This window comes from Anolis carolinensis, chromosome 5, assembly GCF_035594765.1.
Source record: "Anolis carolinensis isolate JA03-04 chromosome 5, rAnoCar3.1.pri, whole genome shotgun sequence".
In the NCBI taxonomy this organism is placed as follows: Eukaryota; Metazoa; Chordata; class Lepidosauria; order Squamata; family Dactyloidae; genus Anolis; species Anolis carolinensis.
Window position 1 is genome coordinate 193,665,014 of NC_085845.1, and position 21,821 is coordinate 193,686,834.

A 21,821-nucleotide genomic window follows, 5' to 3' on the forward strand; every position below is an offset into this window, starting at 1 on the left:
ATCACTTACCTTTTGTGCAAATCCTTATCTACAAATTCTGTTGGTATAAGAGAGAAATATTTTCCCATCTTCAGCCACAGGTTAGACTTGGGGATCCATCCATTGTGGGCATGTATAGCATGGATTTTTGCAAGCTGTCTGGCTATTAGCCTGTAAAAGATTAGCATTAATACTAATTTAAATATAAAGTTTCAGGATGGTTACAAAAATGTTTTCACCAGTCTCTTTACAGAAAACTTAAGAATGTTATTAAAAACATGGTGGGTTGGTAGCCAACATTGTGTGGAGATGACAAGGTGTTGTTACTGGAATTGAATGCCTCAGCCTTCAATGCAACGATCACCTTCAATCAACATCATACTTTTCAAGTCTCCCATCTTATTATCATTCGTCTGTTGCAGCACTTCTTGTTTGTGCTGCAAAAATGTTTATGATATACCACACGTCTTTGTGGTTTCTTCCAACTCTACGATTCTATGATCTTGACAGTTTCTCTATTAAGAGAAATGTAATGATGGGGACAAGAAAGACAAGCCAAGAAGAACATAAAAGGTATAAAATTATGCATGATGTGGAGAAGGTGGTCTAAATTTTCTCCCTCTGAGGTCATCCAGTGAAGAATTATGGGGGGAGACTAAGGCCAGGCAAAATGTAGTCTTTCCCTTCCAGAAAATGACTACAGTATTCCCTCACTTATCACGGGGGTTACGTTCCAGGACCACCCACAATAAGTGAAAATCCGCCAAGTAGGGACGCTAGGCTTCTCCTTAGGAAGGAAGTAGATATAGGGAGGGAGGGAAGAAGCAGGGGAACATGGTGCCGCCTCCTTCTCCTCCCATTGCCATTTGGGCTCCTTCTCCATCCCGCCGCCCGCATCTGACTGAGACCACCGCCACTGCAAATATATTTTACAATTTATAATATTATTTTAGTGTTTATTCAAAAACCACAAAACAGCGAGTCTGCGAAAAGCGAACCGCGAAGTAGTGAGGGAACACTGTACAGAATTTGCTGCTACAAGATTATTATATGCTACTTCCAAGTGAAGGGCAGCTTGCCTCTGGACACCAGTCTCTGTAAATTAACAGCTGAAGAGGGCTTTTACTTTCATATCCTGATGGCTACCTTTCAATAGGCACTGGTTAACAACTGTGGGAAATAAGACATTAAACCTGATATGATTTTTGTCTGATCTGGTCATAACAGTCAATTCAAACAATTTAGCATAGATACAATCTGGAAACTGCAAAGGTTAGAACACCACAGAAATAAACCAAATCATTAAGTATCACCAGTCTTAACATAATTTGTTGAAGAATTCGTCTATGATAAACAAAAAACTTGCATTCACTACAAAGCCATAAAAATCTGGGAAGTATAGAAAATAGCAAGTTAGAATGATTTCAGACAGGAATCCAAATATTTGAAGAGGTTATTGTAATGCATGTACATATTAACAGATATCATGTTCACACTTGAAGGAGAAGGAACACTAGATTGGGGGGGGGGGCGCAAATTCTGGAGACAACGTAAGGAAGAAAGGAGAATATACTTTAAAATGGCCCTAAATAAAGGGTACTTGATGAGAGAAATTGAGTGATATGAAATACTAAAAATGAACTGAGTGATGCCGAAGGACTTACCGAAATATCTCTGGGTTGCAAACATGTTCTGGATCCAGAGCTTCACCTTGCATGAATTCATAGCACAGGCCATTATTGAAAGTACAGTAAAGCTTTGGTGCACAGCCATGGGCCTGTAAAACACGGAAGCTTTTCAATTCTTCTTCTCGATCAACTAACAGCTCTGTTTTATTTCCATAAATCCTAACAAGAACAACATCATCCACTTCTTCACCCTTGTAACAGCCAATAAGTTTATTGGTGATGCCATCTGTAAATACCTGCAAAAAAATAGAAATAAAGATTCAGTTATACAATGCACTACTTTTTGGGTCATAGTCCTGAAAGTAGCTTACAATAGCTGTAGCAATGGATAAACCCCAAAGATATTCGTTTAGTTAGATCCTTCCATGAACACAAGCACCTTTGAAAGATGAAAGGTTTTCACAAATGGAGCTGAGGTGGGAGAAACATATAATTATCATCTCTTAACATCTTCCACAGCCCCAGGTGTCACCTCCATACATAAGTTGGTCTACCACCTATGGACATTTCTCAATTGAGATAACCTTTTTTTCTGGGTTAGACTAGTTAGGTATGGAGGGCAATCCTGATGAACACACAAGGAGACTGGTCTGGCCCTTGCTGATTGGTCCTTTCCCAGCGTCCAGACCAGAAAGGCAGACAGCAGAGGGTATGATCCATGAAAGGCAGCTCAAATCATCTGCCAGGCTCACATCATTCCCATGGAAAGGTGGAGGCCTTGTGAATATGCAAGGAGGTCAGGCTACCACATGCAGATAGGGCCCTCCACTGCCTGGTCAGGTTGGGAGGAAGAAAGAAAGAAAGAAAGAAAGAAAGAAAGAAAGAAAGAAAGAAAGAAAGAAAGAAAGAAAGAAAGGAAGGGAGGGAAAGAGGGAGGAAGACAGGAAGGAAATAAGGGCAGGAGAGAGAAAGGATGAAATAATAAAATAAATAGAGGTAGGAAAAAGAGGGAGGGAGGGAGGGAGGGAGGGAGGGAGGGAGGGAGGGAGGGAGGGAGGGAGGGAGGGAGGGAGAAGAAGTAAGAATTCAGAAAATGTGTTGTAGTCGTTTTGACTTTGCACTATAGTTCTGAACCCACTGGGTAACTTTAAGCAAGTCACTCTCTCTCAGCCTCAGTGAAAGACAAAGGCATATCCCCTCTGAATGAATCTTGACAAGAATACACTGTGATAAGTTTGAAATGACTGAAGGCACACAACAACAATCCTAATTATTTATTATACTTTACCTGGAAAGCGAGGTGATAAAAACCTATTTGGGGCCCCAAGAGGACTAGCCTATTTAATTTCAGCCCTTACTACTCCCAAGTTTTGCAGGCCTGTTTTAATGCTTCTGTTATGTAGTTATCAGTTTTAGACAGCAGGGGCTGCTCTGATAGTGACTATACATCAAGTCTACTGCCATTTCATTAAATCACACTGAAGCAGTGGTTAGGAGACAATTACTGTATACTCTTTTAGGAGTTGGAAGAACAGGGAACAAAGGGGAGAAAAAGTGCCTTACTGACTTACCAGACAGATGCACCAAGCAGTCAAGATTACACATCCTTCATCTTGCCCCACACCTATCTATATACTACAGTTTTGAAGAGGCAACCCAGATTACCTCATATCTAGTGTCACAACATTATGGAGTTAGAAGAGACAAGGCCATCCAGTCCTATGCATTACTATGCAAGAAAAAAACAATCAAAATACTCCCAACAGATGTGTCTTCTACCCTATGGTTAAAAACTTCCAGAGTAGACTCTACCAAGCTACGGGGCAGCATATTCTAATACCAAATAGTTCTTATTGTCAGGATGTTCTTCCTAATGTTTAGATGGAATCTCTTTTACTGCAATTTGAATCCACTGCTCTGTGTCCTAGTCTCTAGAGGAGCAGAAAACATGCTTGCCTCCTTCTCAATGAGACATCCTTTCAAATATTTAAATGTGGCTATCATGTCCCACCCCTTACCTTCCCATCTTCTTTTCTCCAAGCTAAACTTATCCATACCCTAAGTCGCTCCTCATAGAGCCTGGATTCCAAGCTTTTTACCATTTGATTACTATTTTCAGGGCATGTTCCAGCTTGTCAACTGTGCTGCCCAGAACTGTACACGGTATTTCAGGTCTAATACCACTCATAACATGATTACAATATATAATATAATAATAATAATAAAACTTTATTTATACCCCGCCACCATCTCCCCAAAGGGACTCGGGGCGGCTTACATGGGGCCCTGCCCAGGACAATACAATATAAAACAACATAAAAACAACATATCAAAATACAATTAACCAAAACAACTGATAAAATATACAGTATAACACAAAATCAAGAAGCAATCTAACAGGGGCGAGCCGCATGAACACTAAATTAAAAACTCGGGGTGAGAAAGGGACTCAAACTTGTGCGCCAACTGCGACCATACCTCGTGAAGTCTGACTTGACCACGGTGGTGCATGCCTTAGTTACCTCTAGACTGGACTACTGTAATGCGCTCTACGTGGGGCTTCCCTTGAAGACGGCCCGGAAACTACAATTGGTTCAGCGTTCGGCGGCCAGATTAATAACAGGGGCGAGCTACAGGGAACGATCTACTCCCCTGTTTAAAGAGCTCCACTGGCTGCCGTTCACTTTCCGGTCCCAATTCAAGGTGCAGACCATCATCTATAAAGCCCTAAATGGTTTGGGACCCACCTACCTTAGTGACCGTATCTCCTATCATAAACCTGCCCGATCCCTTCGTTCATCCGGGGAGGCCCTCCTTTCGCCACTGCCTTTATCCCAGGCCCGTCTTGTGGGAACGAGGGAGAGGGCCTTTTCTGCTGTGGCCCCCCGACTGTGGAATTCACTGCCCACTGAGATCAGGCAAGCCCCCACCTTGTTAGCCTTTAAGAAAGATCTAAAAACATGGCTTTTCCGATGTGCCTTTGGGGAGTAAATGTAATATATCACTCTGGTTATTCCCCTTGAATTCTATCCATTAGACTGCTCCACCATTTTATATCCCTGTTCCCTTATTCGTATGTCTCTCTCTCTCGAGTTTTTAATTAAGTGTTCATGTGGCCCACCCTGGTTTTTATTGTTTTCCCTGATTTGTGTTGTAATGTATATGATTATTTTTGCACTGTTATATTGTGTTATGATATGTTGTTTTATTTTGTCATATTGTATGGTGTCTGGGCATGGCCCCATGTAAGCCGCCCCGAGTCCCCATTGGGGAGATGGTGGTGGGGTATAAATAAAGTGTTATTATTATTATTATTATCAAATAGAAAACCTCAGGGGACAGGGACATCAGATAGTAAAACAGTCTAGAGGATCAATGTTGAGGGGAGTAACAAAAGAGCAGTTACTCTCCGAAGGCACATCGGAATAGCCATGTTTTTAACTCTTTCCTAAAGGCTAAAAGAGTGGGGGCTTGCCTAATTTCACTGGGCAGTGAGTTCCACAAACGGGGGGCCACAGCAGAGAAGGCCCTCTCCCTTGTTCCCACAAGGCGGGCCTGAGATATAGGCAGTGGTGACAGGAGAGCCTCCCCTGATGAACGGAGAGATCGGGCAGGTTTATGGTATATAACATATATTATATATAGCATATATTATAATATACTGGTCCACATAGAAGATAAAAAATTTCCATTGTATATTCAAATCAGGAGGAGGGGCACACAACTCGCTCTTGGGTTTCCCTCTCAAAAGTTCAGAGGCCAATATTTAATTGCTACTTCCAACTCAAATAAATCAGAACTGAGGATCATGCCAAGAATTAAGTTTCAGTGATTGAGTAGGTCTTTACTTGGAAGAACAAATTAATTAAGATATTAACTATCACCATCATCAGGCTTCTTTGGACCTTGGTGGTATGGATCAATTTTGGTCTGTCATATAGTCACAGCAAAACATGAATTATAACATGATAAACAGTCTGATAATTTAAAATGTATCCATGTAAGTAATGATGAATTATTGCATCTTCATTTTAGCTTTCCTCCGCAGAGTCATTAGAACAGCCCTGAGAAGTTAGTTAGGCTGTGAGGCCAAGGAACTGACTCGTGATACAAGTCAGTTAAGTACGACAGCTATTTCTTCTGGATTTCATATCATCCTGAAGTCCTAAACATTCTATTGACTGCCCACTTTTTCTCACTGAAGTGGTAAAATATTTCATTTTTAAAACAATTGTTTCATAAAAGTTTTTTTTTTCGTGTCAGGAGCAATTTGAGTTGCTTCTGGAGTGAGAGAATTGGCCGTCTGCAAGGACGTTGCCCAGGGGACGCCTGGATGTTTTGATGTTTTTACCATCCTTGTGGGAGGCTTCTCTCATGTCCCTGTATGGAGCTGGAGCTGATAGAGGGAGCTCATCCACGCTCTCCCCGGGTGGGATTCGAACCTGGCAGCTTTCAGGTCAGCAACCCAACCTTCAAGTCACTTAGTCCACTACGCCATCTGGGGGCGTTTCATAAAAGTAATATTTATTTATTTACAGTATTTATATTCTTCCCTTCTCACCCCGAAGGGGACTCAGGGTGGATCACAATGCACGTATACATGGCAAATTTTCAATGTCATTAGACATACGACATAGACAGACACAGAGGCAGTTTAACATTTTCCAGCTTCTGGCTTCATGAGAGTATGCTCAATTCCGGCCAAGGGGGAGCTACTGCTTCATCGTCCACTTGTGACACCGAGTTCTTGATGGAGTACTTCCTCATTCCTTTCTGCACGCTACTTGAAGTTTTTTTTTTCGTATCGTAAATTAATTAAATCAGCCTCCCCACATAAAGCGGCACCTAAATTTTCTACTCGACAGAGGCAACTGACTTGAGTTACATAGGTCAACAGCAAGCTAGGCTATTAATGGTCGGGAACTTAATCCCAACCGGGCTTTGATCTCGTGTTGTAGTGCTATATTGCAGCTGGCTACTAACCAGCTGTGCCACAGCCTGGCCTTAATAGTCAGGTTTTGAGATTTGTATCTGAAAACCAAGTGTGTTCTGAGTCTGAAACTGGTGCAGGGAGTATAAGTTAAGAGGATCGCTCCTTTATACCACCCAGAGAATGTTGACCACTGAAGTTGCACTTCTACAAATGTGGAATTAAAGAATTGATTATCTATGGATTTACTCCCACAATCACTGCTGCCCTATGTCCATCTTAGGTTGAGTCCAGGCACTGCACAGATTTCTGGGGCATACAGAGAGATCATGACAGGTGAGGGGAGAGCTCAGGCAGGATGATGATATGGGAAGAGATAAGGGAAGCAGAAAGAGACAGTGGAAGCACTAGCTCTGTCTGCACTAGGGACCAATGCCCCACTCACCCTACTTCTCTCCACTCCCTTCGGGCCATCCCTTCCACCCCATTCCTATGTAAGTAAATGTGCAAGGAAACACACATGGTGCTAAGTCCAGCCACCATACAAGTACTGGAATTATTCTGTGTGTGTTGAAAACGTAAGTAAAACATGCTAAAGCAGATCACACTCTATTTAGGATACTTGAAAATGTCCAAATCTCCTTCAGTCCTACCCCCCTTGTGAAATATTACACCACTGCCTATTTCAAAATCTGTGATATTAAAGCGAAAACTGAAACCATCTATATATATAAAAGAGTGATGGCATCACGGCGATGGACAAAACAACAAATCTACAGCTCCCCCAAACTCTAAAATTGGCAACGCAATCCATCATCCCCGCCTCCAGTAAGATACAACATAATCAAACAAAAAACACAATCACAACACCAAAAAAACACAACAGGCAATCTGCGCACGCGCAGAAACACAGTCCTCCCAACTCTTTCCGCGCGCGCGCACACACACAGAACCGTTCCCCTCCCTCCCTCTCTTGCCCCTCCTCCACCGCCGAAGCCAGGGACTCTGCAGGAGAAGGCACATCTCCGCCTCACGAGGCTGAGCTCCCCATCCTCGAATCGGGAGTTCTACTCCAAAACACCCGGAGGGCCTAAGCCGACCCTTCCCTGCCCTCACCTCTCGCCTGGAAAACAAAAAGGTCCCTCCCTCGGGACCTTCCTGGTTTTTGGCGCCAACACTGTCATTGCCGCGCCAGGCACTTCTGGGAAAGCGAGTCCTGCCTCTCTCCCTCTGTGTGGAGGGGCAGCCTTTCCCACCCCTTTCTCTTCCTCTCGGGCCTGCAGCGGCGGACGAGCACCACGTTGCCCGCCTTCCTGGCCCGGTTCCCCTCCTCCTCCTCGCCGCTGCTCAGGCCTCCTCCTGTCCTCCGCGGGAAGAACATGGAGGCCGGCATCGGGAAGCGCGGAGGCGGGGAGGAAGCCGCGACGCCCCAGGCCTGCGCCTCCACTGCAGCCCGCTCTTGCCTGGCCTACAACCCACCACCACACCGGCGCCACCTCCGGTAGGAGGGGAAGGGCCGGGATGGAGGGGCAAAGGGGAAGGGCAGACCTCACCCCGCCACGCCTCCCGCCTGGCCCCTGAGCACGTACAGAGCGCCTTCTCCTCTTCTCTTATTTACCCTTTTCCAGGGCCCGGGGGATGGCGCAAACGCCTTCCTTGCAAAATTATAAATATACAGTAGAATCTCACTTATCCAACATAAACATCCCAGCACAACATTGCATAACTGAATATGTTGGATAATAAGAACGGATTCAGGAAATCCCAATTAAACATCAAATTAGGGAATCATTATACAAATTAACCACCAAAACATCATGTTATACAACAAATTTGACAGAAAAAGTATCACAATTTAAAACACTGAATACACAAAAATTGACTACTAAAACGCAGACTACATTGGATAATCCAGAACATTGCATTACCAAATGTTGGATAACTGAGATTCTACTGTAAGATGAAATAATTACTGTGGTGCAGTAATACACAACAATATAATCTCTACAATCACAACACTAAATAAACAACACCACTCTGAAAACGGGAATTCCAGACAGGAAACAATCAGGGCCAGCTAACACCTCCCAACAAAGTATTCCCATCGCCAAAGTCTAGCAAATCCTCTGTTTTCTGAGGGTCACAGACAGTAGAAGCACATAAAATATCACACACAACACCACTCTGAAAACAAGGAAATTCCAGAGAGGAAACAATCACGGCCAGCTAACACCTCCCAACAAAAAATTCACTCAGGGAGGAAACAGCCAGGCTTTAAAGCTACAAGGTCATTACATGCTAATCATTTTTCCTAATTGCAGCATTCATACTTCCCTCCAACAGACAAAAACAATCAAAAATATTGTATATTCACAACCTTACGAAAATAATACCCCTGATGGTGCAGCGTGTTAAAGCGCTGAGCTGCTAAACTTCTGGACCGAAAGGTTGCAGGTTTGAATTCGAGGAACAGACAGAGCCCCCACTGTTAGCCCCAACTTCTCCCAACCCTAAAGTTCAAAAACATTCAAATGAGAGTAGATGAATAGGTACCACTCCAGCGGAAAGGTTACGGTACTCCATGCAGTCATACCACATGACCTTGGAGGAGTCTACGGACAACGCCAGCTCTTCAAGCTTACAAATAGAGATAACCACTAACCCCCAAAGTCGGACACGACTGGACTTAATGTCAGGGGAAAACGTTTACTCTTTACCTTAACTACCACCAATTCCTCAATACTTTATTTCCCATACCACCAGACTTCGCCACAGCAACGCGTGGCCGGGCACAGCTAGTGTATGTATAAAGCAAATAGGAAACTCACTTGTCAGTTCTCTTAACTGTAAAAATGCCATTACTTCTGAACTTACTTTAGACTTTAATATATTCAAAAACCTTGAAAAGTGGATGAGCAACAAAGGGCTGCATGTTGACTCAGGACCATATTAACAAAGCATGAACGAAAGACATCTCTCCCAAAATGGGCATTGTAGGGATCTGAAGATCTGAAGTGTCTAGAACAGGGGTCCCCAAACTAAGGCCCGTGGGTCGGATGCGGCCCTCCAAGGTCATTTATCTGGCCCCCACGCTCAGTTTTAGACATAGGTTCACCCAAAGTCTGAAATGACCTGAAGGCACGTAACAACAACAACAATCCTAATTAATGTGACTATCTCATCAGCAAGAAGCAGGCCCACACTTCCCATTGAAATCTTGGTAGGTTTAATGTTGGTTAAAATTGTTCTTATTTTTAAATATTGTATTGTTCTTTCATTGCTTTTTTTGCACTACAAATAAGGCATGTACAGTGTGCACAGGAATTTGTACTTTTTTAAAACTATACACCGGTCCCCCAACTCTCTGAGGGACCGTGGATCGGTCCTCTGCTTTAAACGTTTGAGGACCCCTGGTCTAGAATATTGTAAATTTTATGCCATGTTGGGTCCTATAATGGGGAAAAGGTGGATAGTACAAGGTGGAGGTGGTTGATAGAACAAAAGTTGGCAAGGGGCACTGGTGTTCCAGTATGGCTTATACTCCCTCCCTTCTCCAAAGATTGGTGCATGAGCCAGGACAAAAGACTAAGCCGGTTCATTTTACAGGCAGTCCCCAAGTTATGAACAAGATAGGTTCTGTGGGTCTGTTCTTAAATTGAATTTGTAAGTTGAAACAGGTACATTTTTCAGTGTCAACTCCAGCCAAATATAGACATATATTAGCTTTGGATAGCATAGGGAAGGGTTAACACCCTGTAGTGTTTGCTTTACTGTCTGTGCCAACTAACTTTTTGTCTCTGGAGTAATTAGATTTTGAAAAAAAATAGCTTGTGGAAACAGGGATTAGCGATAAAGGTGAAAACACCTTTCCCCCATGATAACTCTTTCAGGAGTGAATTTCCCAACCTAGGGGTAGATTTCTCTCACTTCCTATTGTCTCACCTGTTTTTTTAACTGTGCGTCATTTGTAAGTTTGATGTTTGTAACTTGGGGACTGCCTATAAACGCTTACTCAATTTCCTCAGAAACAAAGGATTGCTTGGCAATAAAGGGCATCTCAAGGTAAAGGAATGATGGCAGCAGCCAATGCACTTGTATAAGAACAAAGTAGTGGTTCCCAAGAGTGAAGTTTACTCTTTTGCTCATAACAGTCATTAACTGAATGAGACCTCCAAACAGTTTCAGTCTGGCAGCACCCCAAGCAAAGGGGATATGAGAGAGGCTTCCCAGCAAAATGGTAACATATCCAGGCGTCCCCTGGGCAACGTCTCTGTAGTTAGCCAATTCTCTCACACCAGAAACAAGTTGCTTCTGACATGATTTTAAACAGAGTTGAAGGGTTTCTGAGGCTCTGCAGATCAGTGCATTGGGTAATTATTATCTGCAGTGTTTTTGTCCCAGTCTTGTGGGGCTTTGAGACAAGTAGCTGCAGCAGGACCTCTAGAGCACTGCTTCTTAAAATGTGGGTCCTGACCCCAAACCTTAGCTCAATGTTGGGGTTCAAAAATGACAATAAAGGTTTTCTGAATGTCACCTAGTGACTGTTTTAGACAGGAATACATTGTGCAGTGTTTACAATGGACACTACAGAAGATGCTTCACCTGCACTTCATAAAAAGAAAAATCGGCCTTTTCAGTAAGTCTTGCAAATGCTGGTTTGTTATCAGTAAATGTTTGATTTTTGTACCTATTCTATATACTTGGGGTCATGTAAACATTTATCAGACAAAAAGGAATTGTGCATGAAAAAGTTTAAGAAGCCCTACTCTCTTGAATCTTTCCTCCTGATCTGCACCACCCTAGGAACCCTTCAGGGGATTAATTGCTTGGCTGAAATGGCAGTATTTTAGAAGGTGGCATCCTCAGACGGAACTATAACAATGGAACTCCAACACTACAGTTACATCTGCCATTATTTTGAAATAGTTACCATATGACTCTAACTTGTAGGCTGCGTTCTAAGACTCCGATCTTGAAAAGTGAGATCTAACATTGTATGAATTTACACCAGTCTGCCGACCACCATCTAGAATATCATTTGCTTGGGAGATAAAGCAAACAGAAATTAAATGTTCTACTCTGTAATTCCATGCTAGAAAAATATTTTTATTTCTAATTCTGAAGTACTTCAAGAGGCTACTTTAGAGTACCAGCTGCATCATGTGTTTCCTGTAATGTGAAGGGTAGATTAAAGTTTTCTTTCACTATAGCTTAAATTCATACAATCTTTCAAACCTCATACTATTGAGGGCCATAACAGTGCAATAGCTCATGAACTGCTTTCTTTCTCTTCTCTTCCAATATTGATTCCCTATGCCATTTCATGGCTTTCCCTAACAACAATTCACTACAATATCTGAACTGTGCAACTGTGATAATGATTTGCCTCCAAAATAAGGCATGAAAGCACACAATATATCATGACATAGCAACCTTGGGTAAAGAAAGAAACATGGAAACTGGGGGAATCCTCAATGAAAGAAAAAACAAATGGTTACCAAATTTCTTCAATTCAAAGATGTCATCGATTTTAAGATGCATCCTAATTTCAGTATCACCATCACCAAAGAAAAAGATGCACTTGCTATTTTAAGAACATTTTAGAGATATTTATATAGAGGGGGAAGTGTGCCTTACTACTGGAGAAATACAGTGAGTATCAATGTTACAAAGGCTCCACAATTTTTTCAAAACATATTATATTAACAAATCTATTCTAGAAAATTGTAGCTGGATCACAACCAGTAAGCCCAGGCAAACTGAACATTTTTTCTTATAAGATTATTAAATTATCCCAAGAAATATATAATTACCTTTAAAATTCTACAGTAGTAGCTACATATTAGTCCTGAGTTAAAAACACCTATTTCATGTTAAACATTAACCTGAAATATGTTCTGCAATTTCTGCTCCAATTAATGGAGAACCAGTAACATAAATCATGACTCCCTTAGAAGTTAACTGCTGACTATTTATAAACCTAAACTCTGCCACCACAACTGCAGTTCTATAGTTCAGCAGTTCTAGACACGTATTTACTTAATACCAACCCACTACAGTATTCCCTTTCAGGTGGACCTGACAACGTGTACTTCATACAAGAATGAGACCAGGGTTTTATGTTGTTTTTCTCACTAAATGCTTTACAGGATAATGGCTAGCTAAAATGAAAAGATTTTATCTGTCTGTGTTACTGTTCATTTTAAATTTTGATATCTGAATGATTATGTTAACTATTGATTGTAATATTTCTCATGCACTACCTTGAGAAAGATTAAATTTTGAAAGATCATTTCTGAATCTCCTAAATTGTTTAACAAGCCTCATTTTAAAAACCTCAATTATCACAGCAACCCTAAAAATTAAAATGTGTGGCAGTGATAGCTAAATGAATTAAGCAGGTACTCCAGTGAAACATGAAATAGTAGAAACTTGATGAGCTGGAGAGATAAAGTATTCCAATATTAATAACAAATAACAAAAACATCCAATCCTCTTGCTGTCAGAACTGTGCTTACAATCTATCACAAGGCAAGTGGGGGGGGGGGGGGGAGAGAGATAAAGCCACTTAATAGCAATGGTATTTCAAAATGTTTGTTAGCTAACATTCAAGGTATGTTTTGTGTGACATAAAATATTACTGTTTACTACACATCCTGTTTTAGTATAAATCCCTCAAGAACATTTGCATGAAATCATGTATTTGCCAATCAAATGTACAGTAATATTCGAATCCATAGACTTAAGTAAACAGATTTTGAAATAAGCGGAAGTTTGGAAGTTCAAGGTTGTCTGAAAAAAAGAAAGAAAAATAAACTACACCACAAAACCCATGCTCCTACTCCCCGTCTTCATTCCCTAAAATCCGTATTTGTCCAAGAACGGGCAAAAGAGCACAAAGGGGATGGTCAAAATCTGACCAGTTGGATATGATTTATATTGCAAGAAAAAAGGCTTCTGAGGGATAAAAAGGATCTGCACACCCACTCTAAAGAAATTGACAGGCAAATCCAAGCTTTTTTACTATCAGACTTAGATTCCCTCCCCAAAGAAAATATAAGGTGACAGGGTAGTGGCCTATTTGGATTTCCCAAACAAACATTTACTCCCCTTTGGATTACAAAACAAATGGGTGTGTGTGTGTGTGTGTTCAATAAGTTTTTTCTTCAAACTGCAGGGAGCAGAATATTCACCTTCCTCCAACCAATGATCATAGATATGGTTTCCCTGTCTGGCTTTTGTTCTCCTACCTCCCCCCCCCCCCAAATTTTTATCTGAGATTATTATTATTGCTTGATGTACACTGCACTCTCCTCCATAAGGAATTACAATGCCAGGTGGTTCCCTTGCCCCCAATACTCATCATTTACTACAAATGACAAATTACTACTACACATCACAATGTATGTATGCACACACACCTGGGAGAGACATGAGCTTCAAGCAACCCTTAGCAATTACAATCAAATGAGAGTGCTGTGGAGGCAGGGAAAGCAAGCCAAGTTCTTACTAGAATGCTAGAATAAAGGAAGCCCCCCTCCCTGCCTCCCCACAAGAACTTTAGCTGAGATGGAAGCAGGCAATACATTGCATTCCTTCCCTGAGTGAAGAAAGGCGGGGGAGAAAAAGAGAAGGGCAATTGTTCTAAGCTTATTTATTCCTTCTTTTTAAGAATTGTGAAAACACTAAAATAAATCTTACTTCTTGCCCACCTCTCCTCAAGGTGGGGTATAACATGATTAAAATACATAGACGAAAACACAGGACTATGAAAACAAACATAATAAAAGATCAAGACATATTAATATAATTCATAGCATTAAAATGTAAATTTCAATTCATAGCTTAAAATTGACTGGGTAGGCCTGCTGGAAGAGATGAATTAACTATCAGAAAAAGTGTAGGATGCAACATGTTAGGGAGTGGAGCTGAAATGCTCTATATATATATATATATATATATATATATATATATATATATATATACACACACACACACACACACACACACACACACAAGTATGTCAAGCCTGTTGCAGTTATATGTTTGTGTATGGGTGTGTTGTATGTGTGCATTATAAATACACACATACATACACAGGTGCTGAAAGGCTATATATAAATATTATACACACACTATAACTATACTACACACACACTATATTTTTACCTATATCTATATATACTGAATATATGTATGTGCACGCACACATTGTGGAGTTAAAATGCTATATATAAATAAAATACATTTTCTAGGCACAATTCAAAGGGCTTGTTTTGACCTGTAAAGTCCTATAGGGTTCTTGGTGGCTGCTCCCAGACTGGAACCCCTTCCCTAGAGACCAGGAAAGCCCCATACCTGCTTGCTTGTTGCAGAAAGGTAAAAACACATTTCTACCATCAAGCATTTTGGGAATAATGAAGATGCTGTGAGTGGTATTTGGGAGGGGGGGCTGTCTAGTTTTTAACTGGAATTCTAATTGTATTTTGTTGTATTTTAGTTTTTATGCTTCGTGACATAAAAGATTTCATATTTTAATGTTTTATGTTTTTAATTTGCATTGTTTTATACTTATTTTTAGCTGCATTTGGTCTCTACGTCAGGAGAAAGGCGGGGCAAAACTAAATTAAAGAAATAAACAAGCCATTTTTTATTTTCTTGTTGTGTGTGTTCTTTTCTTTCTTATGGCTTTTCAGCAACGACCTCTGAATTTTTTTTAAAAAATGCCAATGTTCCTGGGCTTCAGGAAAGCCTTAAAGACATGGCTGTGTACGCAAGCGTTCAATGAATGAGAACATCTACATCACATGGTCTGGACTAAGATGTACATATGAGGACTTTAGATGAATGGATTTTAACTTGGATATGTTTTTAACTTTTGTATTATGTATTTTACTATGTTATGTTATTTATTTATCAGAACTGTTGGTGAATGTATTGTGTCAGACATTGAATTTTTGCCTATTATTGTAAGCCGCCTTGAGTTCCCTCGGGTGAGAAAGGCAGGGTAGAAATGATGTAAATAAATAAATAAATTTTAAAAAGACATTTTAAAAAATCTTGAGTTTTAGATTTGTATGTTGATTTTTGTACCTTGTGTTCTGGGGTAAATACTGTACAATGGGGTGTTATTATAGACCAGGCATGCGCAAATTTGGGCCCTTTAGGAGTTTTGGACCTCCACTCCCACAATTCTTAACATCCTACCGGCTGTTAGGAATTGTGGGAGTTGGGGTACAAAACACCTGGAGGGCCCAAGTTTGCCCATGCATGTTATAGATGTATTTTGTTGGATGTGTTTTATGTTGATATGTTTTGACTGTGTTATACCCCGCCTGTGAATAACAATATATATACATATATATATACATATATATACATATATATACATATATATACATACATACATATATATATATATATATATATATCGCATTCTATCTCTCACACACAAACATATTTGTTTGGTGTTTCAATCTATTTTTCCTTGTACCTTGTGTTTTGGAGGTACATATTTTACATTGGTGCATTTGTTATATAAAAACGTATTTTGTTGTACAGTAGTCTCGATTATCCAACGCAGTCTGCCTCCCACCCAGATCCACAACTGTTTCTCTAGGCAGCAAGGACTGAACTTTTAATGAATTTAATTTCTGAGAATGTTGTTACTGTAAGTTCATTTTATGCAATTCTATCTTTATTTGTAGTGAAATTTTAATAGTCCATGTTTTGGTAGTCAATTTTTCAATACACTGTGATGATTTGGTTCTAAATTTGAAAATACAGTAATTACTACATAACATTACCATATATTGAACTGCTTTTTCTGTTGATTTGTTGTAAAATATGATGTTTTGGTGCTTAATTTGTAAAATCATAATGTAATTTGAGGTTTAATAGGCTTTTCCTTAATCCCTCATTATCCAACATTTTCGCTTATCCAATGTTCTGTCAGTCTGTTTATGTTGGATAAGTGAAACTCTGGCTGTATGTGTTTTATGACTGTTGTATCCCACCTGTGAGTACAATGGTGCATTTATTATATAAAGACGTATTTCATTGTATGTGTTTTATGACTGTTGTACTCTACTTGTGGGTACAATGGTATGTTTATTATATAGAGACATATTTTGTTGTATGTGTTTTATGTTGATATGTTTTGACTGTTATACCCTGCCTGCGAATAAAAAAATATATTATTATACAGCATTCTCAGCTCTCATACACATATTCATGGAAGCCCACCTTTATTAGCTATTCATTGGCTTTTATTTCAATCTATTTTTCCTTATACCTTGTGTCTTGGGGAGTGTGTTATTATAGACAAATTTTGTTGTGTGTGTTTTATATTGATACATTTTGACTGTATTATACCCCGCCTGTGAGTACAATGGTGTGTTTATTATATAAAGATGTATTTTGTTGCATGTATTTAATGCATGCATGCGTTTAATGTTGATGTTTTGACTCTTATACCCCACCAGCAAATAATAAAAATATTATTATTATACTGCATTCTCTCTCAGACACATATTTATGTATGTCCACCTTGATTCCCTATTGTGTTGATTTTGATCTCTTTTTCCTTGTACATTGTGTCTTGGGGTACATATTTTACAAGGTGTGTTGTCATAGACATATTTTGTTGTATGTGTGTTTTATGTTGATACATTTTGACTGTGTTGTACTTCCGCCAGTGAGTAACAAAAACTATTATTCTATAGCATTGTTTCTCAGGGTACATATTTTACAATGGCGTGTTATCATAGACATTTTTTGTTGTACGTGTTTTATGTTGATACATTTTGACTGTGTTATACCTCCGCCTGCGAGTAACAAAAAATATTCTATAGCATTGTTTCTCAGGGTACATATTTTACAATGGCGTGTTATCATAGACATATTTTGTTGTACGTGTGTTTTATGTTGATTCATTTTGACTGTGTTGTACTTCCGCCTGCTAGTAACAAAAAATATTATTCCATAGCATTGTTTCTCAGGGTACATATTTTACAATGATGTGTTATCACAGACATATTTTGTTGTATGTGTGTTTCATGTGGATACATTTGGACTGTGTTATACCTCCGCCAGCGAGTAACAAAAAATATTATTATTGTACAGCATTCTCTCTCTCTCTCTCACACACACACACACACATCTTCGTGGATGTCCACCTTTATTCACTCTTTGTTGGTGTTGATTTTGATCTATTTTCCCCTGCTGTTAACCTTCCTACTTTCGATTTCTGTAGTATGCTATAAAAATGAAAGGCATCCTTCCTCTCTCGTGGAGACACACGCCCCATCCACTCGGGAAGGCAGGCATCCATCCACCTTTGATGCCGTTCTTTCCCTCTTTGTTGACGTTTATTCCTACCTAATTGTATTCCTTGCCCGGTTCCTCCTTTCAATGGAAGGCAGAGAGCCTTCATTCCCCCTCATTCCTCTTCCACAGGCACCACCTTTTTCCCTTCCTGCCTTCCATCCATCCATCCATTCATCCTCCCTCCTCGAGGGAGAGCTGCGGCAAGAGCTCCTCCTTTCCCTTCGCCACAATGGCTGCGCCTCGTCTCTCTCTCTCCCCCTCCTCCCCTTCCCTCACACACTCACTCACCGGCCTCTCACATCCAGCCCTCCTCAGCCTCCCTTTCATTCGCCTCCCCTCCATTTTCTTCTTCTCCTACCGTACCTTCAGCGTCACCTCCTCAGGCTTCCAGTCAGGCCTCAAGCGCCTCAGGAGCTGGAGGGCTCCGTAGCGGTAACCGCCACCTCCTCCTCCACCGCCTCCCGAAGGCTCCGTCTCCTTCACGGCGATGTCCAGCTTCGGCACCTCCGGGGAACCCGGCGGCACGTGGATGTAGTTGGCCATGGCGGCGGCGAAGGGAGAAAAGAGACGGGGCCGCAGCGGCGCGAGACGGAGCAGCAGCAAGAGCGGCGGCAGCAGAAGCGGCGGCGGCGACGTCGTCGTCACGAGAGCGGCGCAGCCGGCAACTGAAAGGGCGCGAGACCAGGGGCGGGGGAGGAGGAGGAGGAAGGAAAAGGGGCGGGGCGATCTCTCGGCTATTCTGCTCTCTCTCGCGCGCACACACATAAGCTCCACCCCCTTGATTAGAATATTCGAATCAATCTCTCTCCCTTTCCTCCCTCGACGCCTTTCCTATTCCGAGCGTAGAAGAAACCCCGCCCCCCTAATTAGAATATTCAGATCATCTCTCCCGTCCCCGTCCCCCCTCATGGTCTTTCCTATTCCTAGCGTGCGGGAATCTCTGCCCCTTAATTAGAATATTCATATCAACCCCTCGCCGTTTCACCCTCACGGCTTCGTTCCTATTCTGAACGTATACGAAACATCGCCCTCGTAATTAGAATATTCAAATCAACCTAAGTCCCTTTCCCCCTCACAGCCTTTTTCCTAGTCTTAGCGTACAGGAAACCCCGCCCCCTTGTTAGAATATTCAATACTCCCCTTTCTCTGAGACCAATCGGAGAGAAGGAAGGATTCCCCTGTCTATTCCCCCTTCCTCGCGTACAAGAAGAGAAGCTCTTCATCCAGGGAAGAAAGCTCCGCCCCCTTAATTAGAATATTCAAATATCTCCTTTCTCTGAGACCAATCGGGAAGGAGGATTTCCCCCCCTCCTCTCTCTTTTCTCCCCTTCTTTGCGTACAAGGAGAGAAGCTCTTCATCCAGGGAAGGAAGCTCCGCCCCCTTAATTAGAATATTTAAAAAACCCTCCTCTCTCTTCTCTCCCTTCGTCTCAAGGCCTTCTCCTTTTGGACCGCGCAGGTCAGGCTGGGAAAATTTAGGGGGCGGGGCATTGTTGTCAGTGAAATGTTGGCTTACTCTTTTGCCTTTAGGGGCAGATAGTGAAAATGAATGAAAATGAGAAAAATGGATCATGTTGTAAGGTTGCTCCAGGCCTTCTATCCTGGCATTGGGATATAAGGAAAAGTGGAATGTTTGCAATTATGACTTGCTCTGGTCCCAAGCATTTTGGATTAGAGATACTCAACCAGTTTTGCCAGCTAGAAAAGATTCACAAATTGGATTAAACATGTTCTCTTTAAGAATCTTTAAATCCAGTTCATTAAGAATCTTTAAATCCAGTTCGATGGCAAAGTACAAAAAAACTGCAAGAAATGTTTAAATCAATGATACAATTGGAGCCCGGAATTATTTTTATTGGGAATGTCAAATAAACAAAATCATTAAACCATAAAGTACTGCGCTACATGATAACAGCACAAGTAATATTATGCACACAAAGAAAAAGCACACCAAAAAAACTTTAGCGAGGACTGGGAGCCATTTCTAAACTTTGTATAAAAAGAAAAGAAACAGGAAAAGCTGACCATAAATAAACATAATTAATAGTGACATCTTTGGCTTTCTATGCACTCCTCTTCAAAGTAACTTTCCGAGCTGAGGTGTGGTCTATAGGAATGAATGGGAAAGCTGAAGGCCACCAGCAACAGCCAGAGGAATGAAGTCATGGCGGCAGATAGATAACAGATAGAAAGATGAGCCACACATGACCACGAGTTACGGAACGCGAGTCACTGAACCTAACATATTGATTTGAAAAACAGGGAATGAGCCAAAGCATCAGCCAGAGGCCTCTGATATAATCCACTGAGTCAACATTGCTCAGTGTTATGGAAACTTTCCAACAAAAACAGGACAGGTACTACTCAGCCAGCTGAGGGAAGGTGGGCTGGAAATGCAAATATATTGATTCTCTTTTCTGAAGAGAAAAGCCAAAGGTGGCTAATTAAAAGAAAAAATCAACCAGGTCAGAGCAGGCCAATTGGAAGGTTATTGCTCCCTCTCTATGCTGAGCAATCAACTATAGACAGGGTGTGGGAGGTGGCCGGTGGGAGTTGGACCAGGAGACCAATGGAACATGTATTCGTATATCTTATGATCTGAAGACAATGTTGCCCAATCACACTTTGATGAAACACAATCGTATGGCTTTGTTTTAGATATAAAACAGAAGGGAAAAAAATCTGACAGAGGGTGAAGAACTGAGTAACCCCCATAGGTCTCACTGTAGTTGTGAATAAGCCTTTATTGGTTTTGCTACCACAGTCTAACTCTTGGGAGAAAGTCAGAATGGGTGCATCTACCCTACAGCTTGACACTAGTTGGCTCAATCTATGAAATCCTGGGATTTGTAGTTTGGTGAGACCCCACCACACTTTGGCAGAGAAGGCAAGGACCTAGTAAAATATAATAAAGATATATTGAGCAACAGTCCGAATTATCTGTAAACTGTCACAGTAGATATTTAATGCCTAATTCGTTGTTCATGTGTCAAGAATGATGCACACTACAGAGCTTTCAAAGTACAGTACCTTTTGGGCAACTTGGCTAGGTTTCACTTCAGACAATATTCAGCAGAGTTTGAAGCAAATATAATCAGAAAAGGAATTAGTGCCCAAAAATTTCAAGAGAGCTTCCAGGCAGGTTTGTCGAGGAGTGAAGGTGCATCTCCATTGTAGAATTAATGCAGTTTAACACCACCATAGCTGCCATGGCTCAATGCTAATGAATGATGGGAGCTATAGTTTTACGAGTTCTTTAGCCTTCTCTGCTGAATACTCACCAAACTATACCTTCCGGGATTCTACAGTATTGAGTCATGACAGTTAGTGGTGTCAAACAGCATTGATTTTACAGTGAAGATGCACCCTGAGACTGCTTATCTTCCTCTTCCTTATTCATCTACTGTACTTCTGTATACCATTATCTCCTCACATTGTCCGTAAGGCTACTCGGTTCTTCACCCACTTAATATTATTTTCTGCTTTACATCTGGACCCATGCATGGGGGAAAATGAGAAGCCCAAGGAAATGATTAATAAAAACAGATCTTTATCTTCTGGAAAAATGTGGCATTCCAATGGAAAAGATTAACCCTGCGGCATACTTCAAGCCAACTCATCAATTTGCTGTTCAGCTATTACTGGTTTCAAGGTAATTTACAGATACTGACGCACCTTTATTTACTGCCAGAATCCATGCTTGGCATTAGGCAATGCTTATGTAATTTGTTGGCACATTTGTTCTTTTATTTGCTCTAAGATTGTCTATTTGGGTAGCATCTTTGAGACTGGAATTATTTTCTCTGACCTTGAAAATGTGCTTAATTGTATTGCACATTTACAGTCAACCCTCCACATTAATGGATTTGATAAATCATGAATTTGAGTAATTTGTTATCTCCAGAAATCTTTAGGTCCTTTAATGCAATTCTGTGGTCAAACCCACCAGATGGAAT

At 41.0% G+C, this 21,821-nt stretch overlaps 1 protein-coding gene across 2 annotated transcripts in view; it reads right to left on the reverse strand.

Annotated features, from left to right (window-relative positions):
• Positions 1-19,083, reverse strand: part of etnk1 (ethanolamine kinase 1) — a 37,532-nt gene extending 18,449 nt beyond the window's left edge. Inside the window, exons 1-3 of one of the 2 annotated variants that reach the window (XM_003220770.4) lie at positions 18,229-18,553; positions 1,644-1,903; positions 10-150 (exon numbers count right to left, since the gene is read on the reverse strand). In XM_003220770.4, the coding sequence (XP_003220818.3) occupies positions 10-150; positions 1,644-1,903; positions 18,229-18,408 (581 nt within the window). In that variant the 5' untranslated portion in view covers positions 18,409-18,553. Of the gene's footprint in view, positions 1-9; positions 151-1,643; positions 1,904-18,228 lie in introns of both variants that reach the window. The other variant, XM_062983215.1, reaches the window with a different exon arrangement.
• Positions 19,084-21,821: the final 2,738 nt, after the last annotated feature.